Source organism: Sturnira hondurensis, unplaced genomic scaffold, assembly GCF_014824575.4.
Source record: "Sturnira hondurensis isolate 20B ecotype Veracruz unplaced genomic scaffold, ASM1482457v3 Scaffold0004474, whole genome shotgun sequence".
NCBI classification, from domain to species: Eukaryota; Metazoa; Chordata; class Mammalia; order Chiroptera; family Phyllostomidae; genus Sturnira; species Sturnira hondurensis.
Window position 1 is genome coordinate 9994435 of NW_028077105.1, and position 17925 is coordinate 10012359.

The 17925-nt window shown below is 34.7% G+C and overlaps 1 protein-coding gene across 1 annotated transcript in view; it reads left to right on the forward strand.

The window, feature by feature from the left end:
* The window catches only part of THEMIS (thymocyte selection associated), a 157079-nt gene that overhangs the window by 46982 nt on the left and 92172 nt on the right, over positions 1-17925 (forward strand). Inside the window, exon 3 of the mRNA XM_037045786.1 lies at positions 14573-15031. Coding sequence (XP_036901681.1) covers positions 14573-15031 — 459 coding nt within the window. The remainder of the gene's footprint in view (positions 1-14572; positions 15032-17925) is intronic.

Genomic DNA, 17925 nt, shown 5'->3' on the forward strand with positions numbered 1-17925 from the left:
TTAATTGTCTATTTTTCTTTTCAATTCTGCAGCTCTAGCTTCATGTATTTTGGGGTTTTGATATAAGGCGTAAATGTGTTTATAACTGTTATCATTTCTTAGTGGAGTGACCCCATAAGCCCTTTAATCATTATATAATATTCTTCTTTGTCTGTAGTAACAATTTTTGTTTTAAAGTCTATTTTCTCTGACATTAGTGCAGTCATTCCCATTCTCTCTGGGTTATGTGCCAGCTTAATTTCTATCATCTTATTTTCAAAGGATTTGTATCTGAATCTAAAGCATATCTCTTATAGACAGCAGATAGTTGGATGATGTTTTAAAATCCATTCTGTGAATCTTTGCCTTTTAATTAGAGTGTTAAGTTTATCTATAGTTAATGCAAATATTGGTAATATAGGGCTTACTTCTCCCATTTTGCTATTTGTTTTCCGTATGTTTTAGACCTGTTGTGTTCTCCACTCCTCCATTATTGCCTTCTTTTGAGTTAAGTAGATCTTTCCTAGTGTATCATTTCACTTCCTTTGTTTTGTTTTTTTTTTAATATTTTTAGAGCAAGTTTAGGTTCACAACAAATTCGAGCAGAAGGTACTTACTTCTAGATATGAGCAGGTTCCCCAGCATCAAAGTTCCACAATGTGTTTTCTTGGTTTATAGCTGACTTCTTTTTTAGCGCTGAATGATATTGCGTTGTCTGGATGTGCCACTGTTAATTTAGGCATTTACCTGTTAAAGAACAACGTAGTTGTTTCCAAGTTTGATAATTACTAATAAAGCTGCCATAAACATTTATATGCAGGTTTTTGTGTAGATATTAGTTTTCAATTTGTTTGGATAAATGCCAGGGAGTATGATCACTGGAACATATGGTAAAAGTATGTTTGGTTTTAAATAACTGCCAAAGTGTCTTCCAAAGTGGCTGCACCATTTTGCATTGCTACCAGCAAAGAGCGAGAGTTCCCGGTGCCCCACATCCTCCTCAGCATGTTGTGTTGTTGGTGTTTCAGGTACAGAGCCTTCTAAAATGTATACACCAATGTTATCTCTTTATTGTTTTGATTTTCAACTCCTTAGTGACAGAAAATGGGCGTACTTTCATGCATTTATTTGACATGTGTTTATCTTTTTGGTAAGGTTTCTGTTCCGGTCTTCTGCCTACTTTTTAACCAGGTTGTTTATTTTCTTCTGGTTGAATTTTAAGAATTCTTTATGTATTTTGGATACAAGTTCTTCCTCAGATATGTTTTTATAAATATTTTCTACCAGTCTGTTGATTATCTTCTCATTCTCTTAAGATATCATTCACCTACCAGTTTATCAACTATTTCTCTAATAGATTTTACTTTTAAAATCGTATCTAAAAAGTCATTGAACAACTGTAAACCTAAAAGTAGGTTCTACAATAAACCTACTTTTGGGTTTACAGTTGTTCATATTGAAAATAATATAATAATAAATAATAATACAAGACTAAAATCTATGTTTCACATACTCAAAACCGTAAAACTACTTTTGCTAATTGCTCTGTTTTATCTACCATTAAAATGACTAAATCTTTTATGATTCACCATTTTATAATTATACCTAATTTTTTAGAGGCTGACAATAATATCAGCTTATAAATTTCTTTGAGAAATTGCCTGATAGGAAAATTGTTAGGTGAAATATATTTAGTAGCTTAGTAGTGAATAACCTCTTTAGCTTCTGCTTTTTGAAGGACTTTTGTTAAAAGAGGCAAAGTACAAGGCAGAATCTGCTCCTATTTTTCCATCTGGATGTTATGAAGACATGATTCAGAGTGTCCCTAAATAGACTCCCTGCCTTTTGGATGATTTGTTATTCAAGGAATCATGAACTATTCTGGGTCAACTTCTCTTAAGGCATTGTTTCCCCACTGTGCTCACTTAAGCAAAACAAGTTCAGCCATGTCTATTATACAAAATACTTTCCTAGACAAAAAGAGATATTCTAGATACACTATGCAAAAATCTATGATGCAGTCTGGGTGTACAAAGCATTTAGGCGTTTACACTAATTCTGAGTTCCTTTTCTGGCCTATTTTTTCTTCTGCTTCATAGTACCTCATCAGATTGTCTCTCTGAATCTTTGATTGTTGAATAACTAAGATGTGTGGCATCTGGAAGACAAGTGGGCCTTTCAAGTCTAGGGTAAAATGTTCTTTTCACCCACCTATGTACATTTAAGCCCAAGACCAACATGCTCCCAGAAAGATCATCCTAAAGTCAGCTTTTCCACAATTGTCACTATTCTAAATTTTCATAGTGTTAACATTGTATGTATGTCTTCTAAAAATCTATTTAATCACACTTTGCTCACACCGCTCCCTTTCCTACGGGCATAACTCCTCTACATTTCTTTATGGTGTTACCTCAATGCCATCACCATGTTGGAACCAGATTTTTCTTAAAAAATATGTCTACTAAGATCTTTAGTTCTGTCAACTGGATATTAGTAAAGCACATTATTATATTTACACATAATTATATATTAATGATGTAGAGGTTCTGCCATTGGAACAAAAACTTTTGTTAGTAGGCTTTATTTTTTAAGAGCTATCTTAGGTTTATAGTAAAATTGAGTGAAAAGTCCAGAAATCTCTTCTTTATCCCCTACCCTTACAGTTATGCATAGCCTCCTTCATTATTGCATTCCCCACAAGAGTGGTACACTTTGTTACAACTGATGAACCTGCATTGATACATCATGACCAAAGTTCATGGTTAACATTGGCTCATTCTTGGTTTTGTTCATTCTATGGGTTTTGACAAATGTATAATGATGTGTATCCACCATTATAGTATCATACAGACTATTTTCACTGCTGTAAAAGTCCTCTGTGCTGTGCCTGTCCATCTCCCTTCCCCCAAAACCCCAACAACTACTCATCTTTTTATTGTTTTCTTAGTTTTGCCTTTTCCAAAATATATTTGGAAAGTATGTAGCCTTCTTCAGATTGGCTTGTAATATGTATTGAAGGTTCCCCATGGTTTCACAGGGCTTCATAGCTCATTTCTTTTAGTACTGAATAATATTCTATTGTCTGGATATACCACAGTTTATTTATCAATATACCTACTGGAGGACATCTTGGTAGCTTCTCAATTTTTGCAATTATGAATAAAGCTGCTATAAACATCCACATGCAGGTTTTAGTGTAAACATAAGGAACACATTTTTTTAAAGTAATAAGATATATTGATTTTTCTCAATATCACACAATCTCATAGAAAAATAGAAAGCAGAAGAAAATGCAGAGAAGTAAATTAAATCTCCCTGTAATCCCTTCAGCCGAGCTGTATACCATTAATATTCATTACATTTCTTCCACTGTTTTCTAGTACATTATACAACCACACACAAATAGATACATTTAATATAATGAGAAGCAAGCTTATTTCTAAGGATTTGCCTATATTATCAAATATTCCTCAAAAAGCAATTTTTTATTTTCTATATCATAGTCTCTCATATACATATATCACAGTTTATTAAGTCCATTCTGAAAATGATTACTTATGCAGTTTATGCTATACTGAGCAGCTTTTAATTGAAGTTTGGTCTGGATGTTTCATTGTTATTATAATTTCATATATATAAAATTGTGACTTTAGAACTTAAAATTTTTGAAAGATTTTGATGCATATTGACAAATCATATTGCATAAATATTCTGGCAATTTACATTCCCACCAGAAACTAATGAGAGGGCCACTTCAACTGTTTTCTGAAGCTATTACTTACTGTCCATCTCTCCCTTCCCCAATTAAAAAAAAATTAACAGCAGTATGGAGATACAATTTAAATATCACAAAATTCAGCTGTTTAAAGTATATAATTCCATGATTTTTAGTAATCCTCTATCATTTTTTTAAAAGCAAGATGAATTTATAACCCCCCAGAATCCCTGGGTGACAGGAGGTCACCCAGCTGGGCGGGCAGGCAGGGTTCTCTGTAGTCAGGTTAGGGCGCCGAGCAGTAAGGCCCAGTGAGTCAGACGAAAGAAACACTATTCTTGTGTGGGTGTTTACTGTCCCTCTCATTGAACACTGTTCTGTAATTTTGAGTAAGTAAACGTGGATAGGAACAAATGCATTGGAAGGCCTTTAGAAATGAGGTGATGACTGCTATTTGCAGTAGGATCATACAGAGAAACCAATGGAATGAAGTTAAACAAAATTTTTTAATGTGTTGTAAGTAACATGCTAGTTTTTTAAGAAGACAGAATAAAAATATATAAGAAAAATATTTACATACATAAAACATGAATATACATAAAACATGAATAAAACAAACATTTATATATATAGGAGAATATATAGTCATAACTTTCCATTTATAACCATTTAGAACATATAATGGTAATATAATTTTTAAAAGCCATGGAAAAGCACAAAACAACTATGCTTAATATCTTTATATACAGTGTAATAATATTATAAAACTAACTCCCTTTTTATTTATTTAAAAATAATATTAAAACTCACTTATTTATTAAAATAAACAATAACGTATTTTAAGTTCTGGAATCAGAAAAGTGAATATTATATATATGAAATGTACATGAAATAATTTATGAGATAAACACAGTGATAAACTTAATTCATATACTATAATCATAATTATTATTATGTTGTCTCTTGAAAAAGTAATTCTAAAGTTCATTTGAGAGAATAAAGAAGTGAGAATATTGAAGCAAATATTTTTCTTAGAACAATAAGAAGTACTTGTCCTGACAATATTAAAACCCATTAAAAAGTTAGAATAAATTATAGTGAATGCTGCAGAAAATCAAAAGCTGAGCCGGTAAGTTAGTAGTAGTGGTGGCACCAGTTATTATATAAGCATTAGAGCAATGCTTCCAATTTGACTGTAGGGTCCCTGAATTTCAGCCTTTGCTGGTAGACCTTAAACAGACTTTAATGTAGACTATTACTTTCTACTTGATAAAGTTGGTACTATACATATGGGGTTAAAGAAAAAATTATTTAGTAAATTGATGTAGTGTACTTATCAGTTGAGAAAGCAATAGATGAAATTGGATCATCAACTTTACACTACATAGCAAAGGAAACTTGAAGTTGAATAAAAAATTACATTTTAGGTAAAATTATTTTATGTTTGTATTGAAAACAACTTTGAGATGATAAATCTAATGAAAAGCCACAAAGAATCAATATACCCAATTACACAGAAAGGCACTTTCTCTACATCACAAAAATAAAAACAGAAAGAAAATTTCAAGAGCAAAAATGACACAATTTCAAAAGTGCTAGATATCACTAAAATGTAAGACAAAAAATCAAATGGCTTAGAGCAAGACTAAGTGGGAATGAATAAAGTACAGAAGAAATTTAGATGACTTGTAGCCACACAGAAATTAGTTTGGACTCCGTAAATTAAAACAATAATGACTACTTTCCTACATATTTATCAGCAGAGCTTTTACACTTATGCTAATGAGGTCGAGAAAGGCATTATCAAGAGGTCACTCACAAACCTACCTGAAGGGTATGTAGATGCTGTAACCTTTCTAAAAATGAATTTGATACCTTACCATAGCCACCTGCCAATCAATCGGCAAATGCGGCTGCTTTCATCTGTGCAGACAGTGACTGATGACAGGGGTGCATTTGCATCCCGGGCCCCGCCCTCCTGGGACCAACAGTCGCTGAGGGCAGGGCCTTTACTCCGTCGTTCCACTTAGTAAAATGAACTCTAAGGAAATAACCTCTTAGGACTATTTATGCTAGCAAAATAATACAAGCAATTTAAACACCCAATAGTAAGAAAAAATGTTACATCTCTTACAATGTATTACACAGTTATTAAAAATCAAATTTGTGAAAAAAATTTTAAAACATGAGGTGTAATCCTGGTTCAATATTAAGTGAAACGGGGATTCAAACAAATGTATTTGGTATACTTTAAATGTTGTGACAACTTTTCTATCTATACCTATGTATGTATATATCAAGACTGAAAGAAATACCAACATTTAAAAAGACTTGGGTGTCCTCTCTGATGTATTTTAGTACATCAGTTTATTCATTTCTTTATCTATGAAGTTGGTAAAATGCAAATACTATTTATCTTGTAAAACTCTTCCAAGAATTAAATAAGTGAGGCCGTCATTAAGTGCTTCCTACAAAATGTGGCCTATGAAAAGTACTCAATGATTTTAACTCCTTTTATTTTTATTCTTTTTTAAAAAGATTTATTTATTTATCTTTTAGAGGGGAAAGGAAGGAGAGAAATATCAATGTATGGTTGCCTCTCGTGAGTCCCCTGCTGGGAACTGGCCTGCAACCCAGGCATGTGCCCTGACTGGGAATCAAACTGCAATTGTGTGGTTCGCAGGCCCGTGCTCAATCCACTGAGCTACACCAGCCAGGGCTATTTTTATTCTTTTTACCTCTGGAAAATTTAGAGAGGATCCTCTGTTTCATGGGACCCAGGGTTGCAGGACTCTCATGTTCTCATTTCAGCTCTGTCTGTCTTATTATGAAAGTAAATTTTGTCTTTGGGAGGCAGTTGGTCTGTTCATAGTTTTGGGTGGTGTGGTAAGCTTTCATCTTTTTCTATCGTATTATGTGTTGTTTTGCAAACAATTAATTTGGAAGTCAGTAACTGTCGTTTTCAGACTGCCAAACAATTGATCTTGAAACCGCTCTTGATCAGACTCAAACCACATAAAACTACCATTCGTTTATCTTCAGAATCTAAAGTAATCAACATTAGCAAGTTCATTGTCTCCAGTCTTTCTGTGAGGCCCTGTCAGGACCAACCTCTGAAAAGCCTGAGGCAGCTCCACAGGTGTTAGCTGTACCAGATCTTCCACTGAACTAAGGAAACTCATCTCAAAACTGCTCAGGAGCACTTGCAGACCAGGTCAGTTCTAGGTGGAGTCCAGCAACCTGCTTTACACAGCCAACGCCGGGGACGAGGTGGTGTGCTAGCCAGTTAAAAAGCCACCGATTATAGGTGAGATTTGCAAATTCTTGTGATGCAAGTTAGCTGGATTTTTGTGGTTGTGGTTGTGGTTGCTTTTGTTGCTTGCCTAGTAATTTGGAATCAAAATGATATCTTCAGGAAGAAAATGTCCCTTTTTATATGCTGGCGAATTGAGGAAAAAAAGTTTTCTTCATCATGCAAATCAAAATCTATTTAAATCATAAGCTCTGAAGTTTATTTAAAACCTACGGCTACATCGGAAAATTATATCTCTTCCTTATTTGAATTTAATGTAAACTGATCTTAATTGTTTTTGCATAACCATGGGTAACAGATTTTTTTGAACACAGAATGGTAAAAATCAGCAAATATGTCAGACAAAGCGCACACTTAAGGAAACGCTGCAGCCTGTGTGACAGTCGCAGAGGAACTGCTGCTGTTCTCACCCTTCACACCAGAGTAATTCTTTCAATATTTACCTCCCATGTGTAGAGAGGGAAACATATGGGGCTTTACATAATCGTAAGCATAAACAGGTGGCTACTTAGGTACATTTAATTTGCAAGCAACATCAATACTGAACAACGCAATCAGCACCACATGGCTCCCAAACTCTCTCCACTAACATTCCATTAGCAAAATTAAGATCATTAAAACAGAGGGAGGGTATATTCCTCCCTCAGTCGGCTTCAACTACCTTTCAGAGCCATGAATAAAACAGATTTTCAAAAATGCCTTGGCATTTTGCTGTTTCTTTTGTTCAAGGGAACTTCAGCAACTGTGTAAAATGCATACCTTGTGAATAACTACAAGCAGCATAACATTTGCATTTGAAAAAGTGCTTACATCTCCCTGTAATCTGCTCACTGTGGCCGTAAAATTATGGTGGTTAAATTCTAAGCAATTAATCAAAGCATGGGGTCAGACGTGCTCTTCAAAGCAACCTGGAAATGTTTCCCCAAAGGCAGTCTATCTAGAAAAGTCACCTGAGGCTCATTTCCATATGCAAACACTTTGGCAAAATCTATGGGAGACATCATTGCTGGAGTTTTTTACTCGGTCTGTGTCAGGCGCTGAATTGTGGATTCTATATAGTTTATCTTACCTAATTTGATTCAATCTGGGATGTCTAGTTCATCCTCTTGGCCTTTTAGGTACTAATCTCTCTGATTTTATAACCATCCTACAATGACCTACAATTCTGGAGTTTAAAAAAAACGAGGAAAAATAATAAGCATTTTTTCTTTTTTCTTTCTTTGGTGCATGTTATATATTGTTTTCTATGCATGTTGCATTTATTAACTCATTTAACCTTCACATTGATTTTGTGATGTATATGCTACATTTTTTTTCATTTTACAAAAAAGGAAACTGTAGCCCTGAGAGTTTAAGTTCTCAGATTTACACAGTAACGAAAGGGCTGAGACCAGAATTAAACCCAGGCTGTCTGAATCAACACTTCGTACTTTTAACACTTGCACTTTACTGTTGGGACATTTGTGTGTCACTGGCCCTGAAAATTCTATCGCCTAAAGTCTCCAGGGCTAAGAGTATTAGGTCTGGTATTTTGAAGGTCCTCTGAACAAAGCCTAGTGAGAGATTTGGGGTTTCTTTCCCAGCCTGATGCATCTGTGTGTCTTCCCGTAACCCAAGTGACAAGACTCTGAAAAACTGGAGTCCAGGGATTGTACACCTGCCAAGGCTTATGCGAAGAATCTCTTACATTCTCCCGCCTCATCCTAGGTTTCTTACTCATTCTCATCACTTGAGGGATGGAAAGCTCAAACATAAACGAGTCAGTATGGCAGCTTTATTAATAAACTATGATTATAACAAAGATTTAGACAGTGATACCAAATTACATCATTTAATTTCAAGACCTAACATTATTAGTGTAAATTATTTGTTGAACATCTCAGATGTGCTAGAAATTGCAGCATCACTTTTTTCAAGGAGTTTAAATGTTATGTGAGTTGAGAAAAGAGGTATTTTTTAATGCAGTCATTGACTGTGAGTTAAAAATAAATTGGTAGGTTTTATGACTTACTTGTTCTACCTCCAGGTAAAAGAACTATTAAAAACTCTTTATAGCTATAATAGACCATTCTGATTCCATTATAATTGTAAAGGCATTTAAACATAGAAATTCTACAGCTTCACTCTGTGTCATCTTATTTTTTTATTTTTTATTTTTATTATTTATTTATCTTTAGAGAGAAAGGGAAGGAGAGAAGGAGGAAAATATCATTGTAGGGTTGCCTCTCATAAGTACCCTGCTGGGAACTGGCCTGCAACCCAGGCATGTACCCTGCCTGGGAATCGAACCGCGATTGTGTGGTTCTCAGGCCCGTGCTCAATCCACTGAGCTACACCAGCCAGAGCTGTGTCATCTTATATTTTAAAATGGTCACCATCTTTGATATGTCTTCTCCCCTCCCAAACACTCAATTAAATTACCATGCAAAATCTTCTTACTCTGAACTTTGACGTTTCTTCACATTCCTTATTTCTGATCTTGAAAACTCTTCTCTGAAGACTGTTGGAATCACTGATTAGTGATGATGTTCGATAATCATATATTTGACTCTGAGAAATCTGGAGAATTTTCTCATAGTATGAACACTGTTATTACATTATTATGTAACATGTTATTATATGTTGTATATCCTTTGCTCAAAGGTTTTGAGGTTTTTGCTTTGGTACATTATTTCATGCACCTCCATTTCAATCTGAAATTGAATAGAGAGGCTTGAGCTAGAATTTCTAGTAAAAATACTGGATTTGGCATAGTTTTGAAGAAGATTTTGTAGGATATGCTGACCCAAGAATTGTCTTGGGAATATAACAAAATGATAGAAAAGCCACAAGAAGCATGTGAAATGAGAAATACATATACACAAGTATAAAATAATAAAGCTGTTTAGAAATTTTATCACAGAACAAACAGTGCAGTTTTTTAAGAGATGAAGCAAACTCAAAAATAAGTGAGACACACTTTGCTTTATTGGCAGAGTGACAAGACGCATAATCAGAAATATGGAGTAGTCCAATTTACCTCCAAATCTTCTTCACATACCTCAGTGCATTAAAATTTCCAAACATGCCTCTCAAATACCTCTCAAACATGCCTCTCAAACATGCCTCTCAAATGTGTATGAATTTAAAACTGTGTGTGCAGATTTGACATATATTTGTATCTCAAGGGAAAATTTCTTTACAATGGCAGTGGATGAGAATCCGTATTTTTGTAAATTTCTGTTAAAGGAGATTCAGCCACTTGACTTTTTATTAGACTTGAGTGCCATTATTTTACCTTAAATACGGCTGAAGAAAAGCTTCAGTGGGAGTAGAAATGTCAACTCTGCCATTTCTTTGTCATTCTTGTGTTTATATTAATTTTAATTCCAATACATGGTTTTCTTGCAGGAAGTATTTCAAGTCATCTATCCATTAGCAAGAGTTATTTTATTTAAAACTATGATAATATATTCTAGAAATCCACTTAAATATGGCCAGGTAACCCATGGCATATTGAAAGTACATAAACTGGTGTGTGAAGCACCGGCAACCCTTTTGCCTTGTGTGGCCCCCAGGCCTCCTCAGTGGCCTCACCTGCACCTACAGGCATGTGGCCACCTGACCTGTGAACACATAAGACTTGTGCCCATCAACATCTTAAATGTCAGTGAAGTTCACTTTCTTATTAGGTTTTAAAAGTTCCAAGTCATTTTGCATCCAAAAGCGTGGTAAACACACCCCTTACAACCATTCCTTTAGCCAATAAAAGGCTAGAAAAAAACAATTTATGATTTCAGATAACAGTGAAAGGCTGAAATGTATAATTCTGTGATTATGCCCTTGAACTTCAGAGACACAAAACATACTTTGTGTCTTATGATCTACATGATGATGGAGAATTTATGGCACCTCTTCAAACGTTCATATGCTTACCCGTGAAATCTTTGTGTTTTATTTGTAAGTTGCTCATGTTTTAATAATTCTAAATATTAATGTTATGAGAGAAAGATGAGAATGAGTAGGTAAAGTTCACTCTAAGATAACTTGTTCCAAAGATGGAGGGACTATATTTGCTTAGAACTAGAAAAGCAAGCTAAAGATTAGACTAGGATAAAAGACTGTAAATTCTTTATAATGCCCTCATACTATGCATATTAAGTAATACTCTAATATACAGTGGGAAATTTTAATTTAAAAATGATTCCTTGGGTGGGAATTGATGAGATAGAGAAAAAAGTGTGAGAAAACCTGATGAGTACGAATTATGGACAGTGAACCAGGAAATTATTCCTGCTCTTCCCATACTGGAGGGTCTGGAAAGGCTGACCCACGCAGAGGGAGGACCAGCTCTAGAGGGGCATAGACCTATTTTATAAGCTGGAGTAAACATGGTTTCGATAGAAATGTCTTGGTAAGCCAGGCCCGTGGTAGGGAGGTACCCTGCCTGGTGGCAAGAGCATAGAACTCTTATTTGAGAGCCCCGAATGTGAAAACCATGGCCACTTTCAGACCCCTCGGTGACAGCATTTGTTTCACTGTCCTTAAGTGATCATTGTGAGGAAAAATGATGCGAATGAAAACAATCATTCAACCTCATGAATATCTAAGCTAATTTTATTTGTTACTATTACTAACAATGACTGCAGATCATTAACAATTAGTTAAAAGTATAAACTCCCTGAAAATCTAAGATTCAGAGTCAAGATCTTACATGCTAAATTCACTTATCGACTAATTTTCAACAGATCAATTTAAAGTTTCCTATAATTGATCTTTCTCAAGTGACATGCTCTTTGTGAATAATTTCTTACAATGTAGTAATAATAATACTATCCATTTTAATAGGTGACAATAAAATTTGGAAATAGAAATCTATTTTCTGTGTGTTAACTTGTTTTATGAAGACCATATATTGGCTTATTTTATAATCACTTTCATGACCACTCAGCTCCTGAAATGTGTTTTGTTTTTCTTTGGAAGAATAACAAATCATATTCTCTTTAGTGAAAAAGTACCATACTCTTTGTGAAGAGGATGCAGTATTGGTCTAATTTAAACCTGATCAGGCTTATGGTGCTTTAGTTTATTGTGAAATTGAAGTTCCTTTATGACTATCTAGATATATGCCCTAGTGTTTATAAGAAAGGACTTTTGGATTGGCTATAATAGTATATGAAGAAATAAGTTAATCAATTTTTCTGCACTCTGCCACTTACTATGCTAAACTGTGTACTTAATCATTTTCTAAGGTAAAACACTCAGATGTAAAGATGGATTATTTTTGCAATAGAGACGTCCAACAAGACAGAGCTGAAGTGTGTGATTAACTTGAAATAATGGTAGCCCTTAGGGCTTCAGACTTTTTCTACTTCATAACATTTTAGGTCTGTTATTACCTTAGGTGAACCCAATTCCCCAAGAAAGAAGATACTAAATTAATTTTCTGTGACTTATGTCATCGATACAGCTAGGATAGAAAAACAAAAACAAGCTGTGTTTCTCCACTATTTATGAGATTCTAGGTAGTGATTTTTTAAAATTTATTTCACGAAAACTGCTGAATTTTCTATACCCTGATAATGATTGTGGACCCTTAGACATAAACCTTCACACACAGACAGATGAGATTAAGTGTTGTGAGAACATACATGTGCACACATGAACACACACACACATTTCATTTACTGTGGAGAATTCACGAATACTACTTTATTAGATTTTTCCCTGATGCAAGACATAATAAAATAAGAAGGTCCTTCAAAGTAAATGGTTCTTTGTCTTACAGTGATCAAGCACACTGGCAGTGGATGGATGCTTTCAGTTTCTGAAGGTTTTTAGGACAGATCTCACCTGCTACCTTCTTCATTCCTGCCGGGACTGTGTCACCCACACTTTTCCGGGAAGTTTATATCTAAAAATCACAAAAATCTTATATATTCTTTGTTTGAGCCAAGATCAACTACAAAATTAACTGACCATAAGTCCTTGTACAGTAAACAAAAATATATATAAAAGGCATTATAACTTGGCTAATAGTGGTTTGGTATAGAGATGAACTTGGTTGAAATGTATATGTTGAGTAAAACTAATAAATGACTTTTCCAAGCTATATCATTCCACTAAGTTTTAAAAAAATACATTTTCTCCTTTGTGCATGCTAGTATAAATATAATATTATCATTAATTTACTTTTGGGTTCGGAAAGCAATTATGTAATTTTCCTTTATTCATATTTTCTCTGGAATTTATTGAAATTTATGCAGTAAATAGATTCTGGAACTTCTACAAAGCAGATGTGCTCATTAAATCAAAGTAACTCGAAGAGAAGAATTAAACACTTAAGTACACAACCATAAAAAGATGCACCTTACACAGTAAAAATTCAGTGTATTAGTGACTATCCTGGTAGTATTAGAGAAAACATTTCAGAAGGTGAAACTATGAAAAAATTACAGAAGGAATGAGAAGAAAGAATGAAATGTAGTTGAGAGTATTCATTCAGTCCAGAACTACGAAACCTAGTATTTTCCAAGGAGAGTAACATGAAGTGCCAACAAAGCATGGTGTGTTATATTGTGACTTATTAGTGGATATTTTATCAAGAGTTCTTTAAACAAAGAAATTAAAAATTTTTTCCTGTTTTCCCTTCTTGTGAGTCACGGTATATCTACATGTTCTCAGAAATATTAAGTTAATTTGAAATATCTAAATTATTTTTTATTGTGGTAAAATATACATGGCCTAAAATCTGTTGTTTCAAAGTATACAATTTGGTGTCTTTAAGTTCAGTCACAGTGTTGTACTGCTGTCCCCACTATCTAGATCTATGTTTATTGTTGTTTTTGCGTTAGATGAGAAATTTCAACTATTTTTATTTTTAATCTCCCAAAGTATTTTTTATTGTCGTTCTATTGGAGTTATCCCAGTTCCCCCCGTTGCTCTCCCCTGCCCCCCTCTCTCCCCACTCCCACAGTCAATCCCCGTCCAGTTTTCCATGGGTCATTTATCCTTGTCCTTTAGCTAGGCCCTTCCCCTTCTTTCCTCCCTTATGTCCCACCCCTCCCAGCCCTGGTCCCTGTCAGGCTGTTCCCTGTTTCCATGCCTCTGTTTCGTTTGTTTGTTTGGTTCATTAATTTACCCATAAAACAGTTTCCTTCCAGAATATCTCTTAATTTTGTTTTGTCTAAAGATTACATTTATGTGAATGTTGGTCTAATCCAATCCTCCCATTTAAAAAAAATGAAAACACGTTATTTTAAGAGATTAAATGCCTTGCTCACTGTCACACAGCCAGTATCTCACACAGATTTCTCGTTTCCAAGAACAGGGCCTTTTCCCTCTCAAGGGAATTTCTTCTGGTCTCCATTTATGTTGCCTCAATCAGATGGTCCAGTCAGCTACAGACAATTCATTATAATTTTTCTAGAAGAGTTTAGAATTCACAAAAGTATATATAATCTTTAAAATAAGATACCTCACTTTGAAAAGTTACATTATACTTGTTTTATAACTCTTTCACTGCAATTTTTGTAGAACACTTTCATTTTAAGAACTGTCTTTAATTCACACAATTCTGTTCTTAGGTCTTTTTAAGATTGTGGCTGATAAAACTCCATACCTTACTATGGAAGAAATTACCAGGACCATCCATATTGGACCAAGTAGGCTGGGGCATCCTTGCTTTTATCATCAGAAAGATATGAAACTGGAGAATCTCTTCATAAAGCAAGGAGAGCAGATCATGCTCAACTCAGTTGAAGAAATCAATGGAGAAATAATGGTGAACTGTGGAGTGATAAGGAATCACCAAAATCACTCATTTACTTTGCCTTTGTCACAAGAAGGAGAATTCTACGAGTGTGAAGATGAACGCATTTATACTCTAAAGGAGATCGTTGAGTGGAAGATCCCCAAGAACAGAACACGAACGGTGAAACTCACAGGTTTTTCAAATAAGTGGGACTTAACGAATCCATTCCCCAAAGGCTTTTATGGTGCTCTGATACTCAAACCTGTTTATGAAATTCAAGGTGTGATGAAATGTAAGTATCCACTGAGAATGATACTCTGTGAGCAGGGGCACTGTGTGATTTGGAAAAGAGAAAAACTTTCGAGTGAAGAATGGGACTTTGTCCCTGACTTGTCCATTAAGCCCTCCGAGAGTTAGATTCTCATATACAAATAAGCAAAGAACATATTCACTCCAAGGATCAAAATGAATAATGTATATAAACATATATTGTGAATTATGTGGTGCTAACCAAATGTAAGCTGCTCTGTCTCCTACAGACAGATTAAGGTATTCATTCATTTTTACCACTGCTCTACATGGTAAACTGTTCTACATGTAGAAATCTACATGGTCAGAAAAAAAGCAACTTTTAAAAATACAACAGATTTGGTTAGAAAGAAACATTCTTGTATGGAAGTGGCCAAAAAGAGGTAAAAATGCAGTTTTCCTGATGTGTCTCTTACTCCTATTGTTGTGACAACCTTTCCTTCAGCCACCGTCACTGGTGATAAATCTTCCTTTTTAGCTGGAAGATTTAAGGGAAGTGATGTGGCAAATTAATTTACACACAGGTATGCTTAAATACATACTTTTCAGAAAAGTATTTGCATTTTAAAATAGGAATAATTAGAGAGAGTATTGTTACTCTAAAGGAATTGATGCCTTGAATTCGCAAGATTAGGTACATAATCAGGGCAAGTCTGGAGGAAGGAGTACTGAGCTTGTGGTCAAAAGACCTGAATTCTAAATTTGGATCAATAATTTAGTAGGTGGTGGCTTTGGATGAGCCAGGACAATTGGATTCATGCAAAAAGTATAATGATATTCCTTTGTCTGCCTCTTGGAGTTGTTTTGAGAATAAAATGAGTCCTTGCCAGTGTGGCTCAGTTGGTTAGAGGCCTGTCCTATAAACCCAAAATTTGTGGGTTCAGTCCCTGTTCAGAGTGCTTATGGGAGGCAGCAAATCAGTCTCTCTCTCTCATTCCCTCTCTCTCTATCTCTCAAGTCAACAGACATTTTTAAAAAGAAACTAAGATTCTATTCAGGTTCTTTATGTAATATACTTGAGAACATAAAGTAGTGTGTAAAAATATTTGGTCAAAGTGTACTCCGCTCTCAGATATGATATATCTCTGCTCCTAATAATATTGTTGGTCACCTGTACAATTACAAAAAGTTGATGTGAAAATCTGGGTAGGTTTTAGAACTACATATTGAATTTTGTTACACACAAATATTGAACCACAAGTTGATTAATTCATTTGAACCAATGGTATAGATACGGAATCCCACTCAAATGGTGATTATTTTTTAATATTATAAAAGATTGAGGCCACAGCATGATTATTTTTTAATTGGACAAAAAAATGAGGCCACAGAAAATTTCAGTACTCACTTTAGTATTTTGTTAGTTATCCCAAAATGTGCAATCAAAATTAATAATTGAGTTTTCCTCAATATTTATAAATAATGGATAGCATTTTCTCATTTTATAATTTGTTAATTTCCTACAACCATTGGCACCTCCTATCACACAGCTGCAATTAAAGGCCAGTCTACAACCTAAGTATCTGAACACTTAATGAATTTAAATTAGGGATTGTTCAAGAAAGGGATCTCTGAGGAAATGGCATTTAAACTCTGACCTGGAGGATGAGTAGGAGAGAGTGAGGCATCCTTTGGTGTTAGCTTTAACTATGGTTTTATTGCTCAAATAGGCTTCATAAAAGAGAACAGAAGCATAAAAGGTTTAAATGAAATATCTGTTCCTGGAAATTCTTGGGTATGCTCCTTATTACAGGCCTGAGACCCCCTTAATTTTACAGGAAGATGAAATTCATATTAGTGTAAGAAATGGAATGCATAACATTTCTAAATGAAAAATTACATCAGTTACTGAAATTTGTTTCAGAAAAGAAGCCTTTATCATTAAAACCTTTTAATGGTGTTATGTTTTAAAGTATAGGTTAACAATTTTTTCTTCCCTACCTGAAATTTTAAGGGTTGGAAGCTGCATTCCCCTTAGGGAGGAAAAACACAGTGGCGTCCGCAATTTGGGGGTACAGTTTTTGCTCAGATATGACCTGTTCATTTACTTACAAGCAGAGGCCTGACATACAAGCAAAGGGCCGTGTTGGAAAGGTAGCGTATGAATATTGTGCAACAGGTGGGACCTGGGAAGCCGGAAAAACGTTCCAAGTGAAAGACCATCTCATTTTATTTTTAAAAATCAATCCAATCGTTACCAAAGTAGGAAAAAAAAAGTCAAAGAGCGGCAAAAAGATGTAACAAAATTGTCAGCAAACTTTGTGCTCTCGATCATTTCCTAATTTCCCCCATATTCTGTTGCTCCAGTATAATTCCTTTAAACGCACGGTCCCTGCTTTCCTGTATTGGCATTTACTTTTCCAAATCATACAAGGAATTTGCTAATTTTCAAGTTATTGACTTTCAGCAGTAACTACCTACCATGGTGATGAAGGTTTCATTATCTTATATTTCTACTTCCTCTTTTCTTACCCCATTCTCTCAGTATATGGTAAATTATAATTAATATTTTCTTTATTGTGACAATACACTGCTGAATCAAGATGTAGGTAATTACTATAATTCCATTTTGTTTAACTATTTGGTTTTCTGTAATGATGACCTTATGGTTTCATGCTAATTTTTAAAAATCCTCTCCTAAGTCTTACGGTATTCTTTAACATCTCTGGGGGGAAAAAAACTTTCAATGCAATTTTCCACAGAGACCAAACTATCAGGGGATCTACTTTTTTCTATTATTTTTCTCCCTGCAAGTATTCCTCCTGGCCCCTTCAATTTCATGCTCTAATTAGAACCTGTTGCTCTCTAGACCTATACTGCACAGACTGCTACAAGAAAAACACCCAAGATCCAGTGGCTTATAAGATCAGGTTACTC